Below are 23,171 nucleotides of genomic sequence, written 5' to 3'. Positions count from 1 at the left end.
TAGTAATAAAATCTCTCACATCAAAATGTTTTTTTTTAATTACATTTTGAAAATTCTAAAACATAATTCAGAGTCTGCTTACAGGAGATGCATTGTCTTTATCATTGAGATTATATTATGGTTTTTATGAACCAGAATTTATGGTATAATATATATATATATATATATATATATATATATATATATATATATATATATATATATATATATATATATATATATATATATTTTTTTTTTTTTTTTAAAAATTATTATACATATACATATATTAATATACATTTTTATTTTAGCTTTAATTTTAGTTAGGTACATTAACATGAGATATGTTGCATTGGCAAATGGCCTATTTTATCTAATCTAACATTTATATATATGTAGATAGATAGATGCAGATATTGATGCATATATTAGTTTCAGTTTACTATAATAACTATGAACTTTACTAATTCTAAAAAAAAAAACAATGATTATATGCTCTCTATATATAATCACTATAAACATGCCACTGACCTTTTCACACTAAACATAATAAAAGCATAGCAGCATGAGTAGGTAATGTTTAATACTTTTCATGCTTGACACATACAGAAGAGTGCAACATCATATTTCTATAATAAATTAATTGTGTAGGGTACACTAATACTGCTGACATCAATTGAAACTGCCCACATCTGCAGTCTGCTCTGGGTTATAGTGTTGACATACTACATTTGTACAATAGCAGATTTGGCCAACTGCCCAAGAGGAATTTTAATCTACTGGAGTAGGTCAGTAAGCACTCATTCACCTATGTCTCAAGCCAACGTTAAACTGTTTCACAGCAAACCGACATGGCTCACGAGCAAACTCAAACATGACATGACAGTCTGCTGGAGAATTACTTTCCTTAACTATTCCAACTATGGGAGTCAGGTAACTACACCTGATCAACGATTTTAACCTAATAGAGCATATTAAAGGCAAAATAATTAAAATAGATATAATATAAAAATACACGGGAACCATGGAAAGTGTTGTGAATGGTAACGCCGTCAGTTTTAGCTATAAGAGAAGATGAAATCGCTGTCACACGTGACCACCCACCTGAGGTGACAAGTTTGTTCAAGGTAATGGATGTTAAAAGACAGAACTGTAGCATTTGAATCACTTTGTGTATTTGCTTTGAAAAACAACCAAAGTCGCCCAAAATACAAGAAAGGACAAGAAGGGCTGTACCAATTCCCAACGTATTTCTACTGGAAAGTTTTGAGCAGATAATAAACCTACATTTCACTGAACAACAAACAAACTGTTCACATGAAAAGAGGGTGGGGTTAAGTAGGGTCGTGATGGGGATCGCAAACATTTTTAAACGAAAGGAGCAAGTTTCATTAGCAATAAGTAAAAGATTCGAAATACAATTCGAATGCCAAAGAAATAGTTTTAAATAAGCTCAGTGTATGCCAGCGTCCCAGTGTGCATGATATCTATCCTAAATTCTATGTGACATTAGTCATTTTAAGTACGGTTAAGGGGAGATAGGCAGATATAGACAATGGGACGCGACATGTTTAAATGCTAAAGACAGAGGCACCGAATAAAACACGGGAAAATAAACATACAGTCTAAACTTAGGTAGAGTTATCAGCGCATTAGTGGCTGTCAGTCATCCTCAAACTCAGTGAACAAGTTGAAACCGGTGTAACATAGCCTATTCAACATTTATCTCAAGCTTCCCCCACATTAATGAAAGCTCCCTATAAAATGATTAAGGTAAAAAAAAAACAAAAAAAACCTCCAAGTGATAGCTACACGACATGCCCGCAGATCGAAACAAAACATTATGAGCAACTCAAACTAAAAAAAAAACAGGTCACTGACTAGCCGCATCTGTAGCAAGTGCATATGAAATAAATATGTGGTTTCAAATGATGAAAAGCATATTTGATTGAGAACTAAGCTATAGTTTTGAGTTTAAATTCAGGCTCGTTTACCTGCATCTGTCGTTGTGGCGCACAGAGAGAGAAGCAGCGGCACGATCACGCAGACCGCAGTCTCCTTCAGCCGCCTCATGTTCGGGACGCGTTACCTCCACTCGAGCGCTTTATCACACAACCAGCAGATTACGACTGAGAAAACCCAGAAGCCATAAGCGTGTGTGTGAGAGAGAGAGAGAGGCAAGTGCTGCTGCGGTCCTGGTATGTAGTTGCACAAGATGGAGAGGCTTTTTTTCTCTCTCTTCGAGTATCCTCCTCTCCTCCAAGACCGCTAAGCTCTGTCCCTCTCATTCAGTTTCTGCCTCCTCTCACTCCTTTCCAAACTTTCTCCCCCGTCCCCTCCTCTCCCTCCAGTGATGCGTTTGTCTCCAGACTCCGGCGCTAAACGGTGCCTGCAGAGGACACGTGTCAGAAATTGGATGTGTTGTAACGTTGCTGCTGTAATGTATATATAACGTATATGTAACATGCATAGACACCTTAAAATCAGCCTAAACAAGCTAAGATCAATTTGTAAGCCTACTCAAAGTATACAGTGGTGGCTAAAATTATTACAACACAAGTATTTTATCAGCTCAAAAAATTATTTTAAGACCCTGTAGTGGGTCACATTTTATATTAGTTGGCCTTGAGGCTGGGTGTAAGGTGTAAGAATCGGTGGATGTTTTATAAATGTAATTGAATAAATTAATTACAGATGTAATTACATATAGGTATTTTTTTTATATAAGTACAACGTAAAATATGTACGTACACAATAAGTGCATTACCAAAGGATTTTTTGCAATAAGTGCATAGTGGTTAAGGCCACTTAATAAAAAGTGGGATCGAAATATCAGTTTATATTTGCATACATTCATACGGCCAAGCACTTCACAAAGAGATCTGATCTGATCATCATCCATTCAGTCTGGAATGACACGAAGAAACAAAACAAACTGAGACAGACTAAATCCAGAATAACTGTGGCAACGTCTCCAAGATGCTTCAAGAAGCTTTCCTGAAAAACTACATGCAAGTGCACCAAAAGCAAAAGCGGCGTAAAAAATAAATTACTGACTTAAAACCATTTTTAACTGGTAAAAATACCACCACTGTATGCATGTATATATGAGACATTTCTGTCATTCAGTTTTTGTTGTTGTTGTTTTTCTCAGCTGGGCATAAACACCTACTTTATTTACTCCATTTTTCTTCAAAATTCAACCAAATGAGTGAATAACACAGCTGCGATCAAGCCTTGAACTTCATAGTAATAAAAGAATGAGAACTTGAACACCTCTGGTCAGTTAATGAAGCGTAGTGGGAAGAATGGGAAGGTTATCTGCAGATCTCGCTTCTCTCGGACCAACAATGCACCCCGAGCAACTTCTGCAACAAGATTGTGACTCCATGATCACTCACAAGGTGGACTGCGGCCCCGGGCCCCTCCAAATGGCACTGGTATCTATCCTAACACATCATTACAATACCTAGCGTTTTATTATCTATCCACTATTCACTCTCCTGCTTAACATATCAAAATTAAACATGGCAGATCATGACATTGTGCTTTTTTGCATGCCAAGGCCGAGATGTTTGAATATAAAACAAGGGAAAGCCAACCAGGGCCTATACTTCTTTGACTATATTTCTTTGACACAGTATATCCTTATATATTGCCTGTAAAATCTGCATGGCCACTGGAGCACTTTGGCCAAAAATTCTGCTTCGGCTTTGGTTTGGACTCGCAAAATGACAAGCCTTTACGAGATAGAGCCCCCTAATTGACGATAATTAATGGAGCTGACATCACCATAACCCAGGCCACGACAGACCTTTGTGGATGAGCCAGAGCTCATAAAGTTTGAAGAGAAATAGAAGAAAGTAGGAAAAGTGATGCTCTTGATCCTCCTTGAGGGAAAAACACAGAAAACAAGACTGGGGGAAGCGTGGGACACATTATGAAACGTAACAATCTCTCTTTTCTTCATTCTCTCTCTCAGCCGTATCCTGCAGCACGACCTTGGCTTGTACATATTCGTCTTTTCACAGGAAACGCTTGTTGCTCCCAGGTCACTTTGCATGTGTACATCTCTGATTAAAATGTTGAATATTAGAAACGGCCATCAGCAGTGTGTGGCTTCTGGGAAACCCAACAAAATGAAAACCTCCGTGAAATGCAAAGAGATTAATGGCTAGTGAATAAAAGCTTTATAATAACAATCTAGTCGCAGTGATAAACCGCCCTGTGGGTGTGAAGATAAACATGGGACGGAACTGGGAAGTGCACAAAGGGAACAAAAGACATAAGAGCCTCTCAGATATTCAGATATCTTTAGAGATCGCAGCTGATCCTTTGCGTAAACTCTGTTCTCTCACACACACTTTCACCTCAGTTTAGTCGGGCTCTCATAAGTTAGACCCGCATTCCTTGTGGTTTTAGCAGATAGTTACTAAGAATGAAGTCGGGACATTTAAGCAGAAAGTGAGAAATTCCTAATTCTAATAGTGAGTTTTAGACTGATTTAGACGCTGGACAGTAGTCAAGATAGATACTCTCCAGTCTTATCTTTCTGCACCAAAGTTTCATGCCCACTCAAACTGATGGACCCTGAAGATTAATTACTTTGCATGATCACTGGTGACACAGAAAGCGTTTGTCTAAATGTTTGCAGCGGAGAGTATCCATCCGCATGTCGGAATTTGTTCTGTCAAACTGAGTCACGTGTATTTTACTTTAAACTGAGAAGTCTGTCATCGTCTGCTCTCAAATCGCTCAAAGGTCATATGACCTCCTTCCCAGAAGAAGAGTTTATTATAATGCAAAAACAGATCACTGGCTGCAACTAGCAAATAAACACAAATAAATGACATAATGACATAAAAACATAATCACAAGAATGCTGCACTTAATTGAATGCATACATGAAAGTGTAGAAATGTAGTTATTATCACACACATTTTGATATATTAATAACATATAAAAGCATGTTTAAAATATAATTTAACTGTAGTGTTATTTAATATTAAAAGTTAATAACATTTTAATGGACTATATTGCAAATACTACAAATTGTAATGAAAAATATATTTTTTAAATATGTCATATTGGTTTCAGTACAGATATTACATTGAAGTACAGTTTAGTTTGCATAAATTATTGCCAGTACATTCAGCAGTGCACTTTAAACATTTTTCAAAGACAATGCAAATAATTATTATATTAAGATGTACTCACTTTGTGTAAAACATTCTAAAGCTCAACAAATTTCATAATATATATATATCATGGTCTGAATGAAAATGCAAATTCATTCTTGCCACTAAGTGCTGTTTTTGGAGCGGTAAAAGCTCACAAACACTGCATTAAATGAAATTAACCAATCACTGGATCCTTAAACAAATCATTTGTGAGTCATTAATTAAATAAGGTAAAAATCTATACTTTATTATAAAGGAAGTGGGTGTTTTTACCTTTGACCTGCTGTTTGGGATATTTGAACCTTTCATAATCCATAAAAGGGGCACTTTAACATGCAGTTAAGAAGCTGAAAACATAACATTCAGTTCCCACTACATTTGTTCTGTGATACATACTGTGATGTTGCATACATTTTGGCTTTAAACATCTCAGTGAACAAGCTTCACTTCACTCATTTTCATACGGCCAAAAGCAGTTCTCGGACAGCAGCTCAGACAGTTGAGACTCACTTCACATACTCAATCCCTGTGCTCAATGTCCTTCATTTCGAAGGAACACGTGTATGCAACAATGACTTGGAAATTGCTGCTTATAATAAATGCATTACTCAAATTTGAGTAATTGTCTGGAAGCTGAAAGTCATCAAAACCAATGTCTCTTCAAGCCATATGTTAAGGATTAAGTTGTGAAAAGACCTCGCTGAGCGTAAGAGTGTTGATGCACGCATAATTCATGCACTGAAGGCCTGTAAGTGCTCTCATTTCAGAAATACAGAGCTTTGCATTTATATTGTGTTCATAGGCTTCATGTTGCATTTGGCACTTTCTCTGTTTGCATAAAACATTGAAATGCGACCACCTCCGTTGTCTACCCGGGTTCGTGGAACATATGGCACACCGCGTAGTAACATTAAAGCACATCTGTGACTTGACACAAATTAGTCTCATGTAGCAGTTCAGAAACTTACAGCAGATATAAGAGCTGGCAGGGAATGAAACCATTCGTGATTTCCTTGAAGAGCAACAACAGACCAGCCACCCATAGAGTGTGATAAAGAATCTCAGAGGTCTCCACATTGACTGCACTGCTCTGTCTTTCTATGTCTTGAGGTCATATCACAGACATATGTGGCACTTAAAGAGTAAAGTGCTTTTGCGTATCTGCCGCATTCATCTACACTCGTCTTCTCCTGCGGAGTCTCCACGAGTTAGTGATGGTAAAGATCAGGAGGGAACTTCAGATAAGAGAAGAACTTGCGGAATGATGCAGGTGAGGCTGCCATGACAGCATATGGAGACTAATATAATCATTAATCACAGAAAGAGAAAGTGAGGGAGATCCGAACATCTTGGAATAACAACTGTTTCCTTTTATGCTTCACAAAGGTGGAACGTGCTGGGACAGGTCAAGCAATCGGTCCAAAAGAGGAAAATATGCATCTGATGTTTCAAAGTAATAAACTGAGTGAGTCTCCACTGCTGCCAATACATAATTTGAGGGATTTCGAGGAGAAAATATGCCTTTGATATTAATCTTTTCTCTATGGGAGTCTTTTCACCCGTTGAGAACTTAATCATGTTAAATAAATCACTGCACTCTGATGTAAACGGTCATACATGGTTGTAATGTCATACAATGTATTGGCAAATTTCATTACGTAAGTTATAAGTCCAAACAAATACGGCAACCACAAAGATTTTAGTTATAAATGAGGGAAGAACATATTCTTGAAAATATTGATAGGTCCTAAATCATAGAACTTAAACATCATGAAAGGTCTAAAACTTTCTGAAACACCAACGCATCAAGATGAAGTCAAGATGACGTTTAAACAACTTTTGTGAAAAAGTGTGATTAATTCTATTAAATGTATACTTTAAATCTTAAAAGCTGATTTTATTTTATTAAATGTCATGTACTTTAAACAAATATCCGCATTTGTGTTGTCCATCATACTAAAGCAAATTTTAGTATAATATTACGTTTGTTTGACAATTTTAATTGATTTTACAAACCATATTGTGGGTGTGGGAGGAGTTCATTTATGTTTCTTCTTTTATTGTATTGTTATGATAGAAAATAAGGAATGAGTCGATACCTTTAATGCATTTGCATATTTCATATCTTTACAAAGAAAAGGTTAATATATTTTAAATGTAATTTAAATGCAACTTTATCATTTTAATTTGTGGTTACACGTATTTATACACATTTGTCGATAGAAATGACTTCAAAGTATATTTTAATCATAAATGCTTGTCAGTAGCTTACATTCAGCAGTACACTTTAACCGTATTTAAAAAAAACTTTAAAATTTAATATAAAGATGTTTTTAGGACTTAGTTAAGTGGGTAAAAAATTAAACAGTCAGCTAATTACATGCATAATATCAACCATAATACAATTTAACTAAATTGCATGCACTTAGATATCTGAAAATATTAGTCATAAGGGAAATTAAAAAAATTCAGACCAATGCATCATCTGAAAGCTGAATAAATAAGCTTTCCATTGATTTGTTATTTGACAATATTTTGAAAATCTGGAATCTGAGGGTGCAAAAAATAAATAAATAAAAATAAAATATTGAGAAAATCACCTTTAAATCAGCACAAATGAAGTTCTTAGCAATGCTAATCAAAAAGTTTTGATATATTTTTAGTAGGACATTTACAAATATCTATTTTTGGCATTTGCTACAAATATACTTGTGTAAGATTTTGTGCTCTAGGGTCACATTTAAGAATATTCAGTGGAAAGTACTTATTATTACTGAAAAACGTGCTTCTTTTTATCATGTGAAAACATTTGCACAGAAATGTATGGTAAAAAAAAAAGCAACAACAACAACACTATCTCATATTGATTTCTCATCCAATCACATAAGCGCCGATTTGACAAGCGTGCCCAGTGTCCTTGAGGGCAGAGCTGTCAAAGGCACTGCGGTGAGCTGTAGATGTATGACAGACGTTCTGTGAACTCCCACTGTTACATATCTGCTTTATATGCATCATGTGGGGAAAGATCAATGAGAGCGAGCCAGCTAAGACAACCGCTCCTGGATATATCTGCAATCAGCTCCATATGACCAATGATTTACTGACAAGCACTAATATATGACCCACATCAGATTCCCTCCAGCACTGCAGACTCTACCTCTCACTGCTCGACTAACTCCCTCAGATTAACACTCACAAATAAAACACCTTATATGTGTCATCTTATATTTAACAGCTGCCTGGAGTACTTGATTCCGATTGGTCAGTCAAGGTGTTCTTCTATCGAATATAGCAAATCGTATCGCAAATTTTGTTTGCATTAAATAAATTTTTCATCAGTTTTTTTTTTTAGTTAGCAGCTCTTCAATTCTACAATACACAACAGCTTACTGTACTTTACCGCTTAACAGCTTATTATTTTTAAAGAACCAATCGGTGTCCTTCCTAATTCCTGGGTAAGTTCCCACACAGATTTTCTCACGATCATTCATCAAGTGTCTGAGAAAAAATGTCACAGCTATTGAGGGGTCATCTTTAGGATGTAGGTTGTGTGTGTGTGTGTGTGTGCAAGGAGGTGGTCTGGATTGTGCTGAGACTCTACCTAGGTGTAGATTTGATTAGAATACTGTAAACAACTTACAAGCCCAGAAAACACCTGAAATTGCTCAATTAAGCATCTTTAATGTCATTAGTTTTATTTTCCGACAGTGCAAGCACCCAAAGCTCGAAGATGCGCAATTATAAACTACTTAATGCAGGGGAAAAAACAGTCACAGCTTCTCAGTGTAATTGCAGTGACCTCATAAAAAGACAATTAATACCTCTTAAAGAAGAAGAAAACATTCGATTCTCAGGAAGAGGAGGAGCAGGTTTCCTGTAATGAAGCACAGTTAGTTCTTAATGTGGAAAAAGCCTGCTGTAAGAAGCCGGTTTGGGTGGAGGGAGGAGTTCTCAGTGTGGTGTTTATTTTGATGATTACCAGCGTGACGTTGCCTGGAATCATTAGCATGCAGGATCAATTTTTTTAATGAGCCAGTAAATCAATGAACACTTCCAGACTCGGATGCGCTGCTGTCTTCCATCCAGTGTTTCGTTTCTCTTCGTCCGTCTGCCCACTTCCTACAGCTTTTCATTCTCTTTCTTTCTTCTGTTCTTCTCTGCGAGCCCGTCTCCTCCTTTTATTAAAAGGCACATATTCTTTTGCTTTCTCGTCATCCTTCCCTTTTCTTCCCCCTGCTTTTGTGAAGTTTGCATTCCACACCTCCTCAGCAGACAGCAAACAAAAGAGCAGAAAGCAGCACTCTTGACCTGCAGCAAACATTCTTGTGAATGTGTCTGTAACCCGCCTCCAGCTGCCCAGAGAGAAAGAGCCTGCAGTCTATACAGTGGGCACATAAGAACTATTTCTCACTCAAAGAACAGTTTCACATCTAACTTAATTAATCGGCTGCAAAACCAACTGTGAATAGTAAACATTTCAAAGCAATAGTAATCATTTCATTCAGCGTGTGAAGATAATACTAAAATCATTCAAAGTGAAAAAATATAAATTAAATAACAACATCCCATCTGAATCAGCAAATAGATCAGATGGAATATTTCATTTTACATTCATTTAATTTCAAATGTAATTTAATTAAATTTTACTTTCACATTTTGTTTTAATTTATAAATTTTTTTATTTCATAAATATAGTTACTTTTCATTTCATTTAACTTTACATTGTATTTTAATTTCTTTAATTTACTTTTATTTAATTGTATTTCATAAACTGATTTATAGTTAATTTAAATGAAAATTTAATTTGACATTTTACATTTTACAAAATATTTGTAGTTTTTGTTTTACTATTACGTTACATTTTGTTTTAATTTATTTATTTAATTTTATATTTTTTATAATTTTATTAAATTAAATAATAAAATAAATATAATAAATAAATAAATATTGGGATATGTTACAGTTAAGCTGAATGAAAAAAGAAAAACGCTTTGGCTAAAAAGGTTCCATCTACAGATGAAAAAATAAATAAAAAAAATCTGTCATCATCTACCATTATAGTGCTCAAAAGCTTTTTCCCTCTGGAACAAAACAGCAGTTATCACTATGATCATGTCAAACATGCTTTTTTCTACACAATAAAAATAGCTGTCAAGTTCACTTGGACTTTTTCTTGTTTTTTAATAAGAAAATTATATATTATGTTGAGATTTTAACCTCGGTCTCAACGCTCAATAAATAAAAACCAGACCCATGCATCTGAAACATCTAAATCAAAACGTGTTGTTTTCTTTTGTCATTTCTTATTTCATCTAGGAAACAAGTGAGCCAAGGGGGAAAAACTGCATGATGTCAGTGTGCTGGACCGGTTTGTGGGAATCCATCTTCACAGACAGGAAACCAGAAGAGCCACTGAACTGCAGTCACAGGCGGGAGATAAAGGGTCAAATGTCATGTCCAGATAAGACAGTCACACAAAGTAAAAAGAAAAAAAAATATATAATGCATTCTAAATTCAAGCTCTGCATTAAGCTGACGTGGACACACAGCGAGAAAGAACTGCGCATGAAAGCAGCCAGAAAAAGAGAGTGTGTTTTAGGACAACAGCAAGCAGAGGCCTGTACTGCTGCTTATTTATTCAACACACACTCTCCTTTTCTCTTTATCCCTCTCTAAACCTGTGTAAGATGCCAGAGTGATAGCTTAGAGGCTAAAATTCCCTCCCCGGCACTCATCCTCATCCATTTAACACACACTCACTCACACACACCTGTCTACTTTCTCCAGAAGCAGAGGAAAGGCACAGCAGGGAGCCTCATACATAGCCATCCGCTCATCTATCCTTTTCCCTTATTCAAATTCAGATGCGACTGATTAAATCTGAGCAAGGAAAATCTAAAAGCTAAATTCACCAAAACAATTAACACCGTGTCATTTTTCCCACACACACACACACACCAATAAAGCCCACGTTGATATGTCAGCTAAAATTACTAGTGTTGCATTTTCTCCATTTGCGTAAACTATAGATTGAGAAACAAACTTCTCCACTTCATATATCTTATTATTATTAACATCTTAATTCATTTGTTGACCAGAAACTGACCACAAATGCCCTAAACATTTGTCAACCATTATTTTGGTATTATTATTATTATTATTATTATTATTACTAATAAACACTGAAAAGAAAACAGTGTAGAAACTTTCATTTGGAAATTGCTAGGACGTTTCACAAATAATTACAAATAAAAGATTTAACGCACATTATAGTCATCTCTTTATTTACAACTTCAAAAAAAGATTTATAGTATTTTTTATTATTATTTTTTAAATGCTTTTGTCATTTTATTAGTCTTTTTTCTTCTATTGTATATATTTTATTTATTTCTCATTTTAAACCACAAATAAAACTACCAGGCTTATAAAAATATATATTCAGTCAGCTGCCAGGGTTACAATTTGAACTTTTAAGTTTAAGCTTTTCGTCCAATATTTAAATTTTCTTTGATATCAGCTTTATTTCAACAACCAAAAACAATTTTGTAACAGTTTTAGTCAACAATAGCAAAACCGTTGTCAACTGCCGAAACAGAGTAAGCATATTTCTTTGTTTGCAAGTGAAAGTAGGACAATTCACAACAAAGTTCGTTCCAGTTGATGCGGTGTGGCCTAAAATATGAATACTGATTTATATGTGAATACTGAACCGCTCCATTCCCAATTTTGTGGTGAACTTGTGGGTTTTGTGGCTGCACGGCTAAACTTGCGTCCAGTGTGTAACTCTGTCAGCGTGTAGGATGAGGGCTGATCCTGAGAGGGCTGGAGCAGGCCAGGAATCCATGCTGGGAAAACAATGCCGGCCCTCAGGAAGAAACTTTAAAAGGCCTGACAGAAATCAATAACTACAAACGGAGAGGCCTGTGGCGTATCAGATCGTTCTGTAAACAAACCGAGCCTCCACACAGCAGATATGCAAAGCGTCAAACTCCATCCTCCCCATCAACCCAAGCTAATCTGTTATGCTAAGAGTCATAGAAAACTGCAGAGCGGATCTTTTCTAGTCCGTGGCTGTGCGACTGGCTCAAGTTAAATATTTTACTTTTTCATACTTTTTAAATATAAAACTTCGTTTGTCGGTCTCATTTCGGCTTTACAGCCTTGCAGCTGTGGTCACAACAGCATGTCCAAACACGCGCGACCTCCGCATTAGCGCTTTTCATTCTTAGCATCTGCACTTTGACACCTCTCAAAAACTCCAAACTGCGACTCACCTAACTAATCTAATCCTCTGCCAATAAAATTGCTTTAAACAGTTCTCAGAAAAGGACATTTGTGACTGTATATTTAGTTCTGACCCTGTTCTACCTTTGTCAAAGAGAAAAACACTTACTTTCATAGAGATTTATTAAGGAAATATGTACTTGTGAGAACTAAATATAATATTTTCATGCATCTATGTTAATTAGAATTAAAATAAAATGTTTTATAGTTCACAGAAGGACTGAAGTACATTTTTATGTCATCTCATAGTTAATATTATATATATATATATATATATATATATATATATATATATATATATATATATATATATATATATATATACATACAGTATATATATATATATATATATATATATATATATATATATATATATGTCTCATGAAAAGCAGATACACGCCAAAGTCAAATTTTGCATATCAATCAGATCAGGTAGTTCTCAAAATTCTAAAACATATTACATTATAAAATACAATATTCTATCATCTGCATGTTAATCATCTGTTATTTTCAAAAATACTTTTAAGGCTTGAATTACACTAGCTCATTCAACCCAGCACAGTTTTTCAAGTGACTCAGAGATAGAATGTGATATCCAAATGATGGGTTATGTATTATGTATTATGTAAATCAGATGAATCCAGACTAGATTCCTATGGTGACTTTGATTTTACAAGCATGACCTGCATCATTATCTTTTGTTTGTCCTGGAATAACATTTGTGTAATCCTAACTATTAACTACCCTACAATCAGATTGAAATAGCTCATATGTTGAGAACGTTCTCCAAGCCCCAGTACTAAACCTAACCCTAAAATCTGACCGTTTGATTGTACTTTCATGTTATCGCTTATAGGAGGTCTATAGGTTTTGTTTATACACTTCTGAAGCTACTTTTATACCTATGCTTCAAGTGCACTTTTCTCCACTACATCCCAACCTATTGTATGATTCTGAACGTAATAAAAGCTGCTCGTGAAACAGGATAACAAGGAGATTAAGCAGATGATAGATGCGTCACATGAGCTTCATGACTGCATCCCAGCCTCGTATGGGAGCTGCTGTGTCCTGAAGCGCTGCGCTGAACGATGCAATCAAATACTCGGAGGTCATTACAGCTTATGAGCTGCCCACACATCCACGACTTCAGTTATTGTCTCAAACAGACCAGATCTTTTCCTAAAGACCATATAGTTATAGACTTATTTCACTTGCATCTTCTGGCAAATAGCATACAAATATTCAATCAAGGACCAACAGATTATAAAAGCAGCCTCTATGTGGGGGTAATGAGGCCATCACCCATCCCTGATTCATATGCATAAACATTAACATCATTTTAGCCGTGCTTTTTTTGTATCGTATCATGCAACTTTTAACTTTTATTATGCTTTTAAGAGACTCTAGTCCAGTGAATGAAAAACCTTAGGCCATGATCTCAAATCTTAGGTCTTAAATATTTGGACCGGGGTTTTATAGAGACTTGGGCAAACTCTTCTGACTTTAGACTTCTACAGTGACAACAGAAAACCCATAGCAACCACCTCACAACAACACCTTAGTAACCATCCACAACACGATCACAAGAGTAGGCTATAGAAAGCCCCTGGCAAACACCCAGAGCACATTTGCATCACTGTGGCAAGTTTTAAAGAAATTGACACAGTCAAGCATGATTTGTAGCTTCTCTTAATAATCTGGTTTTACTGTAAAATTCTCAATATGTTGTCATGGACACCATACTGTTGGTTTATATAATTTAATTCACTTTATGCCTTCATCGCCTATTTTTTGTGTAATTTTTCAAACGTCTATTAACATTTTCTTAAATTATGAAAATTCATTTTAAAAATATGAATTGTTACACTTAAAATAAGTTTACTATTCACTGTGTGGAAATTACGCATGATTGTGCATTATTTTTGGTTTGTCAGAAACCATGTCATTCCCTGGCATAATTTTTGATCACGACCAAACATTTCTAGGCGTCTTTGGGGAGGAAATGTCTATTAAATTAGTCACCCATCGTGGAATGTCATGGGAGTTAAAGCCGCGTGTGTTGTACTAAGTTTTACCAGCAGGTGGCGGTACAGACTAATGCAATTACTAAGAAAAGAAGCTTTACTCACTTATCAGTGTAGAAAATATTCGTGGCAATTATAAACAGTCTTAGATAATACTAAAAATAAAATGAACGCGCTAAAACAAAACATATAACAACGATAACTTTTTGCGTGGAGGGCAACATCAAATAGGCATATACTGGGGAAAAAAAAATGAATTCATTAAGCAATTTATACACAATATACACTGCAGCATTTTAAAATCATGCTCTCTCTCAGTACACTGATTAACAGACCAGAAGGCGCGAAGTAATGACTTAATTAAATAGGCTTAATTAAACTGTTTACTTTTGATTGTTTTTTTGTTTTACTTGTTTTATTTATTTTTTCTCGCCTTAGACCCCCCGCCCCCTCCCCAAACACACACACACACACCTCTCTCCCCTTTGCACCCACAGCTCCCAATGCATCCGACTGCGTTAATCTGTTTGTTTTTGAAAGCAGTACAGTAAAGGCTGATGCTCGCGTAAGTAAGCATGCGTGTTTACGTCCTCCTTTAACTAATCGATTCTGTCTGCCATGTGACCGCGTAACCCGCTCACATGAGCGCCGAGTTGCATGATCCGCTTTAAGTTTTTTAAAGTCCGCTGCTTCAAGCTCGCGGCTGACACGGGAGTTGCCATGGCGAGCGGCGGCGAGCAGAAAGTGGTGCTGATCACCGGCTGCTCCTCTGGGATCGGACTGCGGATCGCCGTGCTGCTGGCCAGAGACGAACTCAAGCGTTACCATGGTAAACGCGCTCATTTGCGTTCTAATTCCTTCAGCGCTCGAACATTCTATTTTCGCTTAGGCTGTTTTCGGGAACGTCCACGGGTTCTAGAACTTTACGCGCGTGCTTGCGGTCGCTATTAATCGATAGTGTCGCGTTGGGCATTTTCATTACATAACGCCGCTGTGTAGGCTGCTGTTGGAGAATTCGCTTGTCTCTTCATCCCCCGAGCGCAAGATTATACATTCACTTTTTTTTTTCCTTGCTAAACCCAAAGGCTCTTTATTATCATGTGAAAGCGCAGTTTCCAGGGTACGGCTCCGCAAGGATACCGCTTGCCAGGCGGAGATCATAAAGAGACTGCCAGTTCTCTTTCAAGTGACTTCTCCAGTACAAAGCTCCCTTTATGGCTGTGAATTGTAGACCGCTGCCCTGGTTTAGTGCCGTGTCTAATGCGCCCATAGTTCACACACTGGAATGAGTGTTGGGAGAGGGACAAAGTTTGAGACCTGTACAAGTGAGGGCTCTAAAGCGAGGGTCGTCTGAAGACTTCATCTGGGGCAAAACCATTGGACGTTGGTTATTTCCTACTCGGCTACATCCAGAGACTCGTTAATGTCAATCAAATACAGTCCGTTTGGTTTACGGCAGAGGTCATGAGGCCCTTGGTGGATTGAGAGATATAGTAGCACACTAAGTGACACTTTTAGCTTTGGTTAGTTATCACAGTCATTTTTACACAAAGTCCCACATTGAAGTCCCCTTGTTTTACTCCACGAACGGGACGCTTTTAAAAAAGTTAAAACGAAGACGTTAAAACGGAACAATATCGGAATAGGAACTTTTCCATTCGAGCCCACTCCTTTGGTTCTTTTTCATCTTTTAAATGAATTCCGTTTGAACTCTGTTCTCATTCGAAGAGCATTGCAACAGTTTTTCAGAAAAAAAACAAAATCCTCTGAGATTAAACATTTCATTGGTTCTGGTTATAATGAGGAGCAGTGATATATGCCAGCTTCAAAGAAGCCAAAAAAAATCCAATTACAAGAGAGAGCGGCTCATTCAAGAATGTTTAATCTGCCTCAAGACTTACTCCGAAACAACAGCTTTAACAATGAGGCGCTTGTTCTCGCAAACACATTTATGTTGTGGCCTAGTTTGGCCACACAGGCTTTGTGTGTCGTAAGAATTAATTTCTTCTCTCGTCAAATCCAGCTTACGCTTTATAAATGCATCTGGTTTAAGCGGACAGGAATGCAGATTTCCTAGCAGCTGCGTCTCCATCATCACCTTACAGATGCGTTACAGTCTACCCGTGCTAACCGGTTCTTGTCAACAGCAGCTGGGCTGTGACTGATCGTGGATGCTGTCTGTTGACAGACTGCAGTAATCTGCCGAATGAATGACGCTTTAACCCTATGATCCGCTATGAAGGCTGCTCAGCTTTATCTGTAAAATCAGAGATGATTTAATCAGCAAATCAAACATCAATATACTCAGGGTGCGGTAGTGTCACGGAGACAGACGCTGTTAAAGTAATGCCCGACAGCGTCAAATAAGCAAATGCTGAAGTTCAAACCGAATAATGTAGTTATTGAGTTACTGAATTATAAATGAGGACCGCAACAAAGTAACATGTAACACGACAAGGCAACGTATTACAAGCTAGAAAAGAGATGAGTGGGAAAAATAAAGTTTTTTTATGTTTTTGAAAGAAGTCCAGCATGCTCTCCCTTTTAATCAGAATGATATTAAAATAATTATATTAAAATAATTTAACTGTTTATTTATTCCTGTGATGCAAAGCTACATTTTCAGCATCATTACTCCAGTCTTCATTGTCACGAGATCCTTCACAAAACACTCTGAATTGCTTCTCAAGATATAGATGCTATTGTTATTATTAATGTTAATAACAGTGCTGCCTGATATTTTTGTATGAACCGAAAGGCTTTTTTTTCAGGATTCTCTGATGAATAGAAAGCTTAAAAAAAACAGCATTCGTGAGAATATAAATATTTAGTAAATATCTTTATATCTGTCATGTTTGATACATTTTTGCATCCTTGCCAAATACTTATTTATATTTAAATGATAGTGCATGTCTTTATAATGATCACTGATATCACACGATGACTATGTCTAATGATTTTATAAGGATAGCACTGATTACTCCAAATCCAACTAGAAGAATTACAGATGAATGATGTTCAGAAAGCTTATTATTACATCTGGGATTGGCACTTGATTTAGGTCAGTGTCCCCTCAGGTGTTCAAAGTGCAAAGTGCGTTAATGTTAATCTCTCCAGCTTATCTTTCTGCCATAGTTTAATTAAGCAACACTTACCACTGATTAGATTGAGTGCTTTGTTTGGGTCAGCATATATGTCGGGGCTAAAAAAAGATGAAAGGGATCAAATTAAATCTAACTGCAATCACCTCTGCGGTGATTTTAGGACAAAGCGTCTTAAGACTCAACTCAAGTCACCTTTATTATTATTATTAGAACGCTATTACCTATACAAACTGTTTTAAAGTGGCTTCACAGTAATCAGTGATGAAACAGCAGTTTTAGTAGTAATTATTGAACTGTTTTGTGCATTTCTCAGTTGCTTTGTTGATGATAAAATGGTTCTCTGTCACTTGTCTTAAAGTTATTGCCACTATGAGAGACCTGAGAAAGAAGGACCGGCTGGTGGAGGCGGCGGGTGACACATACGGAAAGACCTTGACGCTGCTGTCCTTGGATGTGTGCAGCGATGACTCAGTCAGGCAGTGTATTGACAGTGTGAAAGACCGCCACATCGACGTTCTCAGTGAGTGCACTGTGCCTTTGACCTCTTAGGCTTTGTTCATATACTGCAGGGGAAATCTGGAAAACTGGGCTTGTAAAAAAAAAAAAAAAAGAAAAAACACTGGTCGCAATAGCAATGAGACAAGGTGTAACTACAAGAATTTAGCAAAGGATGTTTTGCCATTGATTGTGTTTCATTAGCATTCGTTATTGCAAACAATAAAATATGCTGAAACTGCGGGTACAGTTAAAGGGATGGTTCACCCAAACATGAAAATTCTGTCCTCATTCACTCACCCTCAAGTGGTTCCAAACCGGTTTGCCTTTATTAAAACAAAAGAAGATACATTTAAAAATGGTGGTAAACAAACAATTATTGGTCGCCAATGACTTCCATAGTATGGAAAAAACTGGTCAGTGGCTCTTCGTCAAAATATCTTCTTTTTGTGTTCAGCAGAACAAAGAAATTTGCACAGATTTGGAATGACTTCAAGGTGAGTTTTCATTTTTGGGTGAACTGTCACTTTAAGAGAGCATTGTAGACTTCCAAAAAGGCATTGACTTATGGGTTCATGTCAGTTATCTCTCCTTGTTTGCTAAAATCTAACATATTTGATATGACCTTTAACATCCTAAACTTGTATTCCCACTTAGAATACTTAAAGAAAAAAAAAAAACTTATTACTGAAATGACATTGATAATATAACAGTAATAATAAAGTTTACTTAAATGTAGTTTAGTATGTCAACACATCAATTGTTTTTACTTTTTAAGCACAACTTGTACATTATTAGAACTTCTAATAATGCACATTACTGCACATTATTAAAAGCTGCACTTTTTTTTAAATTTACGCAATTGTTAAACGTTATAAGGTGTACTCTCTTTAATTGCACTTACATTCATTATCTGCAAGTATTTGTTTATTAGTGCTGTCAAGCAATCACAATTAAACACATCCAAATTATTATATCTTTTTTTGGGTGTGCACTGTGTATATTTATTATGTATAAATACACACATATACAGGATATATTTAGAAAAATATTTACATGTGTATATTTATATTATGTATAAATATATTTCTCTAAACATATTTCTCTTAAAAATATATACATACATGTGTGTGTATTACACAATAAATGTGCAAAGTACACACACACACACAGTCATTTTATAAACCTTCCTTAGAAAAACGCATTACCTGTGTGCATCTTAAGACGAACAAAATGCATTGACATGTTTTACGGTCAGTCAATTTTTTTTTAAAGTTAAAACAGAGATTGGTTATCAAAGGCGATGGCCTTAATGACATACATATGCAGTCCTAAGATTATACAAATCATGCCGTTAGTTAACAATAAACACATTAAAGCAGTGATTACATGATGTGATTACAACGGTCACATAATGACCACCTGTTGTTTTTAACGAAACACCTATTGTATTATCCAGTCACATGACGAATAAAAGAGACACGCAAATCCTATTTGACTGTTCAGACTCGAACGCATTAAGAAAAAACTTTAATAGGATTTCGAACAAGCCCACGTTCGAAGGCTTATACAAATTGGATTTCATATGTTTTTAGCATGTCCAGACTACAAAAAAAGAAATTGAGTTGGACAGAGCAAATAAAATATTTTCTAAGCCTATAAACACCACCTTCTTCAGCCGAGGTACGAACTGTTGAGTGAATTTAATGTAACATAATTTGAGAATTAACATTACAGGCGAATAGATAATTAGTAAATGTGTTTGCCGACTAATATTATTTAAAAGATATGCAGTCACCATAGATGAACGCTGGCCTAGAGCATAACCACCCTTCCTTCCTCTCTGATTTTCCAGTTAATAACGCAGGTGTGGGTTTGCTGGGCCCTGTGGAGAGCATCAGCATGGACGACATGAAGAAAGTGTTTGAGACCAACTTCTTCGGAACTGTGCGCATGATAAAAGAGGTCATGCCGGACATGAAGAAGAGGCGAGCCGGCCACATTATCGTCATGAGCAGCGTAATGGGCCTGCAGGGTAGGAAGACTGACTGAAAACCTTCTGTGTCACACAGCTGAATGCTGGACAGTCAGAGCCCTGGACAATAGAGCCATTCAGAGTTCTGCACTTAGCTGAAGAGCATTATGACAGACAGATATGGCACATATGGTTTGGGCAGCAGAACAATGGCACGATCGCTGAATATGTCTCTGTTGAACTCATCTGCAGGTGTGGTATTCAACGATGTCTACACGGCCTCTAAGTTCGCCATCGAGGGCTTCTGTGAGAGTATGGCTGTGCAGCTGCTCAAGTTTAATGTGAAGTAAGTGACCCAGAGTCTTTTGATTGAGGGCCTGTGCATGTCGAGACAGGAATTCTTAGAATTAAAAAGTCGAAAACAAGGGTTTATTACCATAACAATATATTTTCATTAATATTATTTGTTTATTTATTTGTACCATCCCCTATTGAAACTCAAAAAATCATCATGAGTGATGCTTCAGGCTATGAGTTAATAATATTTAAATAAATTAATTATTTTAAAATAAATGCTATCTAAATTTTTTATTCTTATATATATATATATATATATATATATATATATATATATATATATATAGCATTAGAATTTTTGCTATAATTACAGCAGAAGTATTAGAAAATATATCTCAACTAGAAAATTGATAGCAAGTTAAATAGAAAGAAATGGCAACCTACACACTGAGTTATACATTAAATTTGAGAAGGAATGACAAAACCGGTATTATCTTTATTTTATTTATATCTATGGAAAATTAATGTATTCAGTAAGTATAGAGAGGCCTTTAAATGTTGTTTTTTAGAAAAAGGTGACTTTATTCTTAACTTTATGAATTTACTCTCATTAAAATGCCTGTAAAATTTATTCTAAAAATTAATACGTTTATTTACAAGGTACCGAAAACCTGTTGTGCTTATCAGAATTGGTATAAACAGGCTTATCTTATTGTCATTATAGTGTGCTCTGGTGCTTATGTAGCCTTCCTTCTATACTCCCAGACTCTCTCTGATTGAGCCAGGCCCTGTGCATACAGAGTTTGAAACAAAGATGATGGAAGAAGTGGCCAAGATGGAATACCCTGGAGCAGATGCGGACACAGTCAGATACTTCAAAGACGTATACATACCATCGTCCATCGATATCTTCGAGGCACTGGGACAAACCCCTGACGACATTGCAAAAGTATGTGTCGCTGCTTAACTTCAAACATATAAACGCTATAAATTCAATGCATTGAAAACAAGCTCTAATTGTCCTATGCTACTTTTTAAATCTCCGCAGGTTTTCATTTACGCACTAAACCTAATACCGTTATTCTCTTTTTAATTACTCACAATCCAGTGCACCAAGAAAGTGATTGAATCCAGCCGACCCCGATTCCGAAATCTGACCAACAGCCTCTACACACCTATAGTGGCCATGAAATACGCAGACGAGACCGGAGGACTTTCAGTGCACACTTTCTACAACCTGCTCTTCAACTTCGGCTCACTTATGCACATCACCATGAGCATCCTCAAATGCCTGACCTGCAGCTGCCTGCGCAGACGCACCATCTCTCCTGACTGAAGAGGGCAGCAGTGAGGACACGCTCTCCCAATTCCCTCAGTTTACAGCAGAACGGACGCAAATCAAACACAAGAATATGATACCTCAAAGGAACGATCCACATTTATACACATCTGCACACGAATAATTTGGAGGTTTTCACTTAATCAAGTGAGTTGCTGTCAAAGCAGACATCGTTTTAAAAGAGTAAACTGGTTTAAGTTATTACAGTGATTGTCTGTTTTGGAAAAACTAGTTTATAAATCAAACCGTACACCATGACGGACCATTCAAAAAAGCTAATTGTGATGCTTATGATGGCCATGATTCAACTGAAAAAAGAATCACGTAGCTGCCTTTATTTGTGCTAATGATTTACAAGTAAATGTCTGTTTAACTCTTTCCCCGACGTTGACGGAACTTTCCAGCTTTCTGTGTTTTTACTGTCGTATGGTAGGAGGCACTATTAAGACGTCTTCCGAAAGAGTACTGGATGTCTGGATCAAAACACGACTGCCAGAGACACATCTGAGAGTAGACAAGTCTGAAGCTCAGAGGGTAGAGGACTGACGCATTGCTGCTGCCTGACTGCTGAGGAGTCACAATATAACAACAAACTTGGGAATGCTGAACACTACGCTTAGGTACTGAGAATATAGTAAATGTGGGTGTTGTGAGGAACTGGGGTTTTTGACCAAAGGTCTGCATGGGTACAGAAATGGCAGGGAAAGTGTGGAAAAGGGAAAGAGTTGGGGGGGGGGAGGGAGAAACACCCAGCATTGGGGAGTCAGAAAATGCATGAGGAGCGAAAGAAACATACGTTAGAAGGAAACGTTTACCTGATTAAAGTAGTGAAAACCATTAAAGGACAGATCTGAGAAATGAAATGTGCGAGGATTCCAGGGAGATGAGAACTTGCTAATTGAATGTAACATTAAAGTTGGAGAAAGAAAGGTGGAAATTTGGCAAACGTTGAAAAACGTAAGGTGGTCAGATATGGGGAAGAGAGAGATTAGTGGATGCAGGGGGGGGTTCCCATTAATGTAAGGGAACTGGTGGAAAACCTAGATGTGAGAAATGGCGCAATGTACAAAAAGTGCATACAGAAAAAAAAAAAGTGTAAGAAGAATGACGGATAACCTTTATTAATTCAATTTAAGGGGAAGAGATCTACGTAAGGACGAGCTCTGTTTTTAAAGACCTATTAAATGTTTATTGTAAAAATAATATTCGTTGTGCTGATTTATTTGATTCTCAATTGAAATAACAATACACAACGTGACTGTAAATAATACAGTCAGTGAAACGTGTCTTGTTTTATCTGGGGGGGAAAAAGAACGGAAATCAACAGAATATCACTTATACTGCATAAACCCTAAATGATCAGAAATGGTATCGAGCCAGTAGCGATGACAAGAAATTGATATTGGTATCAGCTGCAAAAATCCTGATCAGAGAATCCCTAACTGTGGAGGAAATGACAGTGCGACTTAAGAGGAGGAGACACAGCAGAAGAAA

At 36.6% G+C, this 23,171-nt stretch overlaps 2 protein-coding genes across 3 annotated transcripts in view; one reads left to right on the top strand and one right to left on the bottom strand.

Annotated features, from left to right (window-relative positions):
- The window catches only part of col5a3a (collagen, type V, alpha 3a), a 47,113-nt gene extending 44,835 nt beyond the window's left edge, over positions 1-2,278 (bottom strand). For both annotated transcript variants that reach the window (XM_043235655.1, XM_043235656.1), the window contains exon 1: positions 1,974-2,278. In XM_043235655.1, the coding sequence (XP_043091590.1) occupies positions 1,974-2,052 (79 nt within the window). In that variant the 5' untranslated portion in view covers positions 2,053-2,278. The remainder of the gene's footprint in view (positions 1-1,973) is intronic.
- Positions 2,279-14,972: 12,694 nt separating this feature from the next.
- On the top strand, positions 14,973-22,880 carry rdh8a (retinol dehydrogenase 8a). The gene is made up of 6 exons (XM_043226026.1): positions 14,973-15,296; positions 17,930-18,091; positions 19,922-20,101; positions 20,294-20,387; positions 21,104-21,287; positions 21,447-22,880. Exons 1-6 carry the CDS (start codon positions 15,125-15,127, stop codon positions 21,672-21,674), a joined length of 1,020 nt encoding a protein of 339 aa, XP_043081961.1. The 5' UTR covers positions 14,973-15,124; the 3' UTR covers positions 21,675-22,880.
- Positions 22,881-23,171: the final 291 nt, after the last annotated feature.

Source organism: Puntigrus tetrazona, chromosome 3 (genome assembly GCF_018831695.1).
Source record: "Puntigrus tetrazona isolate hp1 chromosome 3, ASM1883169v1, whole genome shotgun sequence".
Lineage (NCBI taxonomy): Eukaryota > Metazoa > Chordata > Actinopteri > Cypriniformes > Cyprinidae > Puntigrus > Puntigrus tetrazona.
Note: the sequence above shows the minus strand (reverse complement) of the source record. Positions and strands in the feature narration are given on the sequence as shown.

Coding starts and splice junctions, on each gene's coding strand:
- rdh8a (XM_043226026.1), top strand. CDS start 15,125: ATGATCCGCTTTAAGTTTTTTAAAGTCCGCTGCTTCAAGCTCGCGGCT. Junction 18,092..19,921: donor CCGCCACATCGACGTTCTCA/GTGAGTGCACTG, acceptor CTGATTTTCCAG/TTAATAACGCAGGTGTGGGT. Junction 21,288..21,446: donor CCCCTGACGACATTGCAAAA/GTATGTGTCGCT, acceptor CTCACAATCCAG/TGCACCAAGAAAGTGATTGA.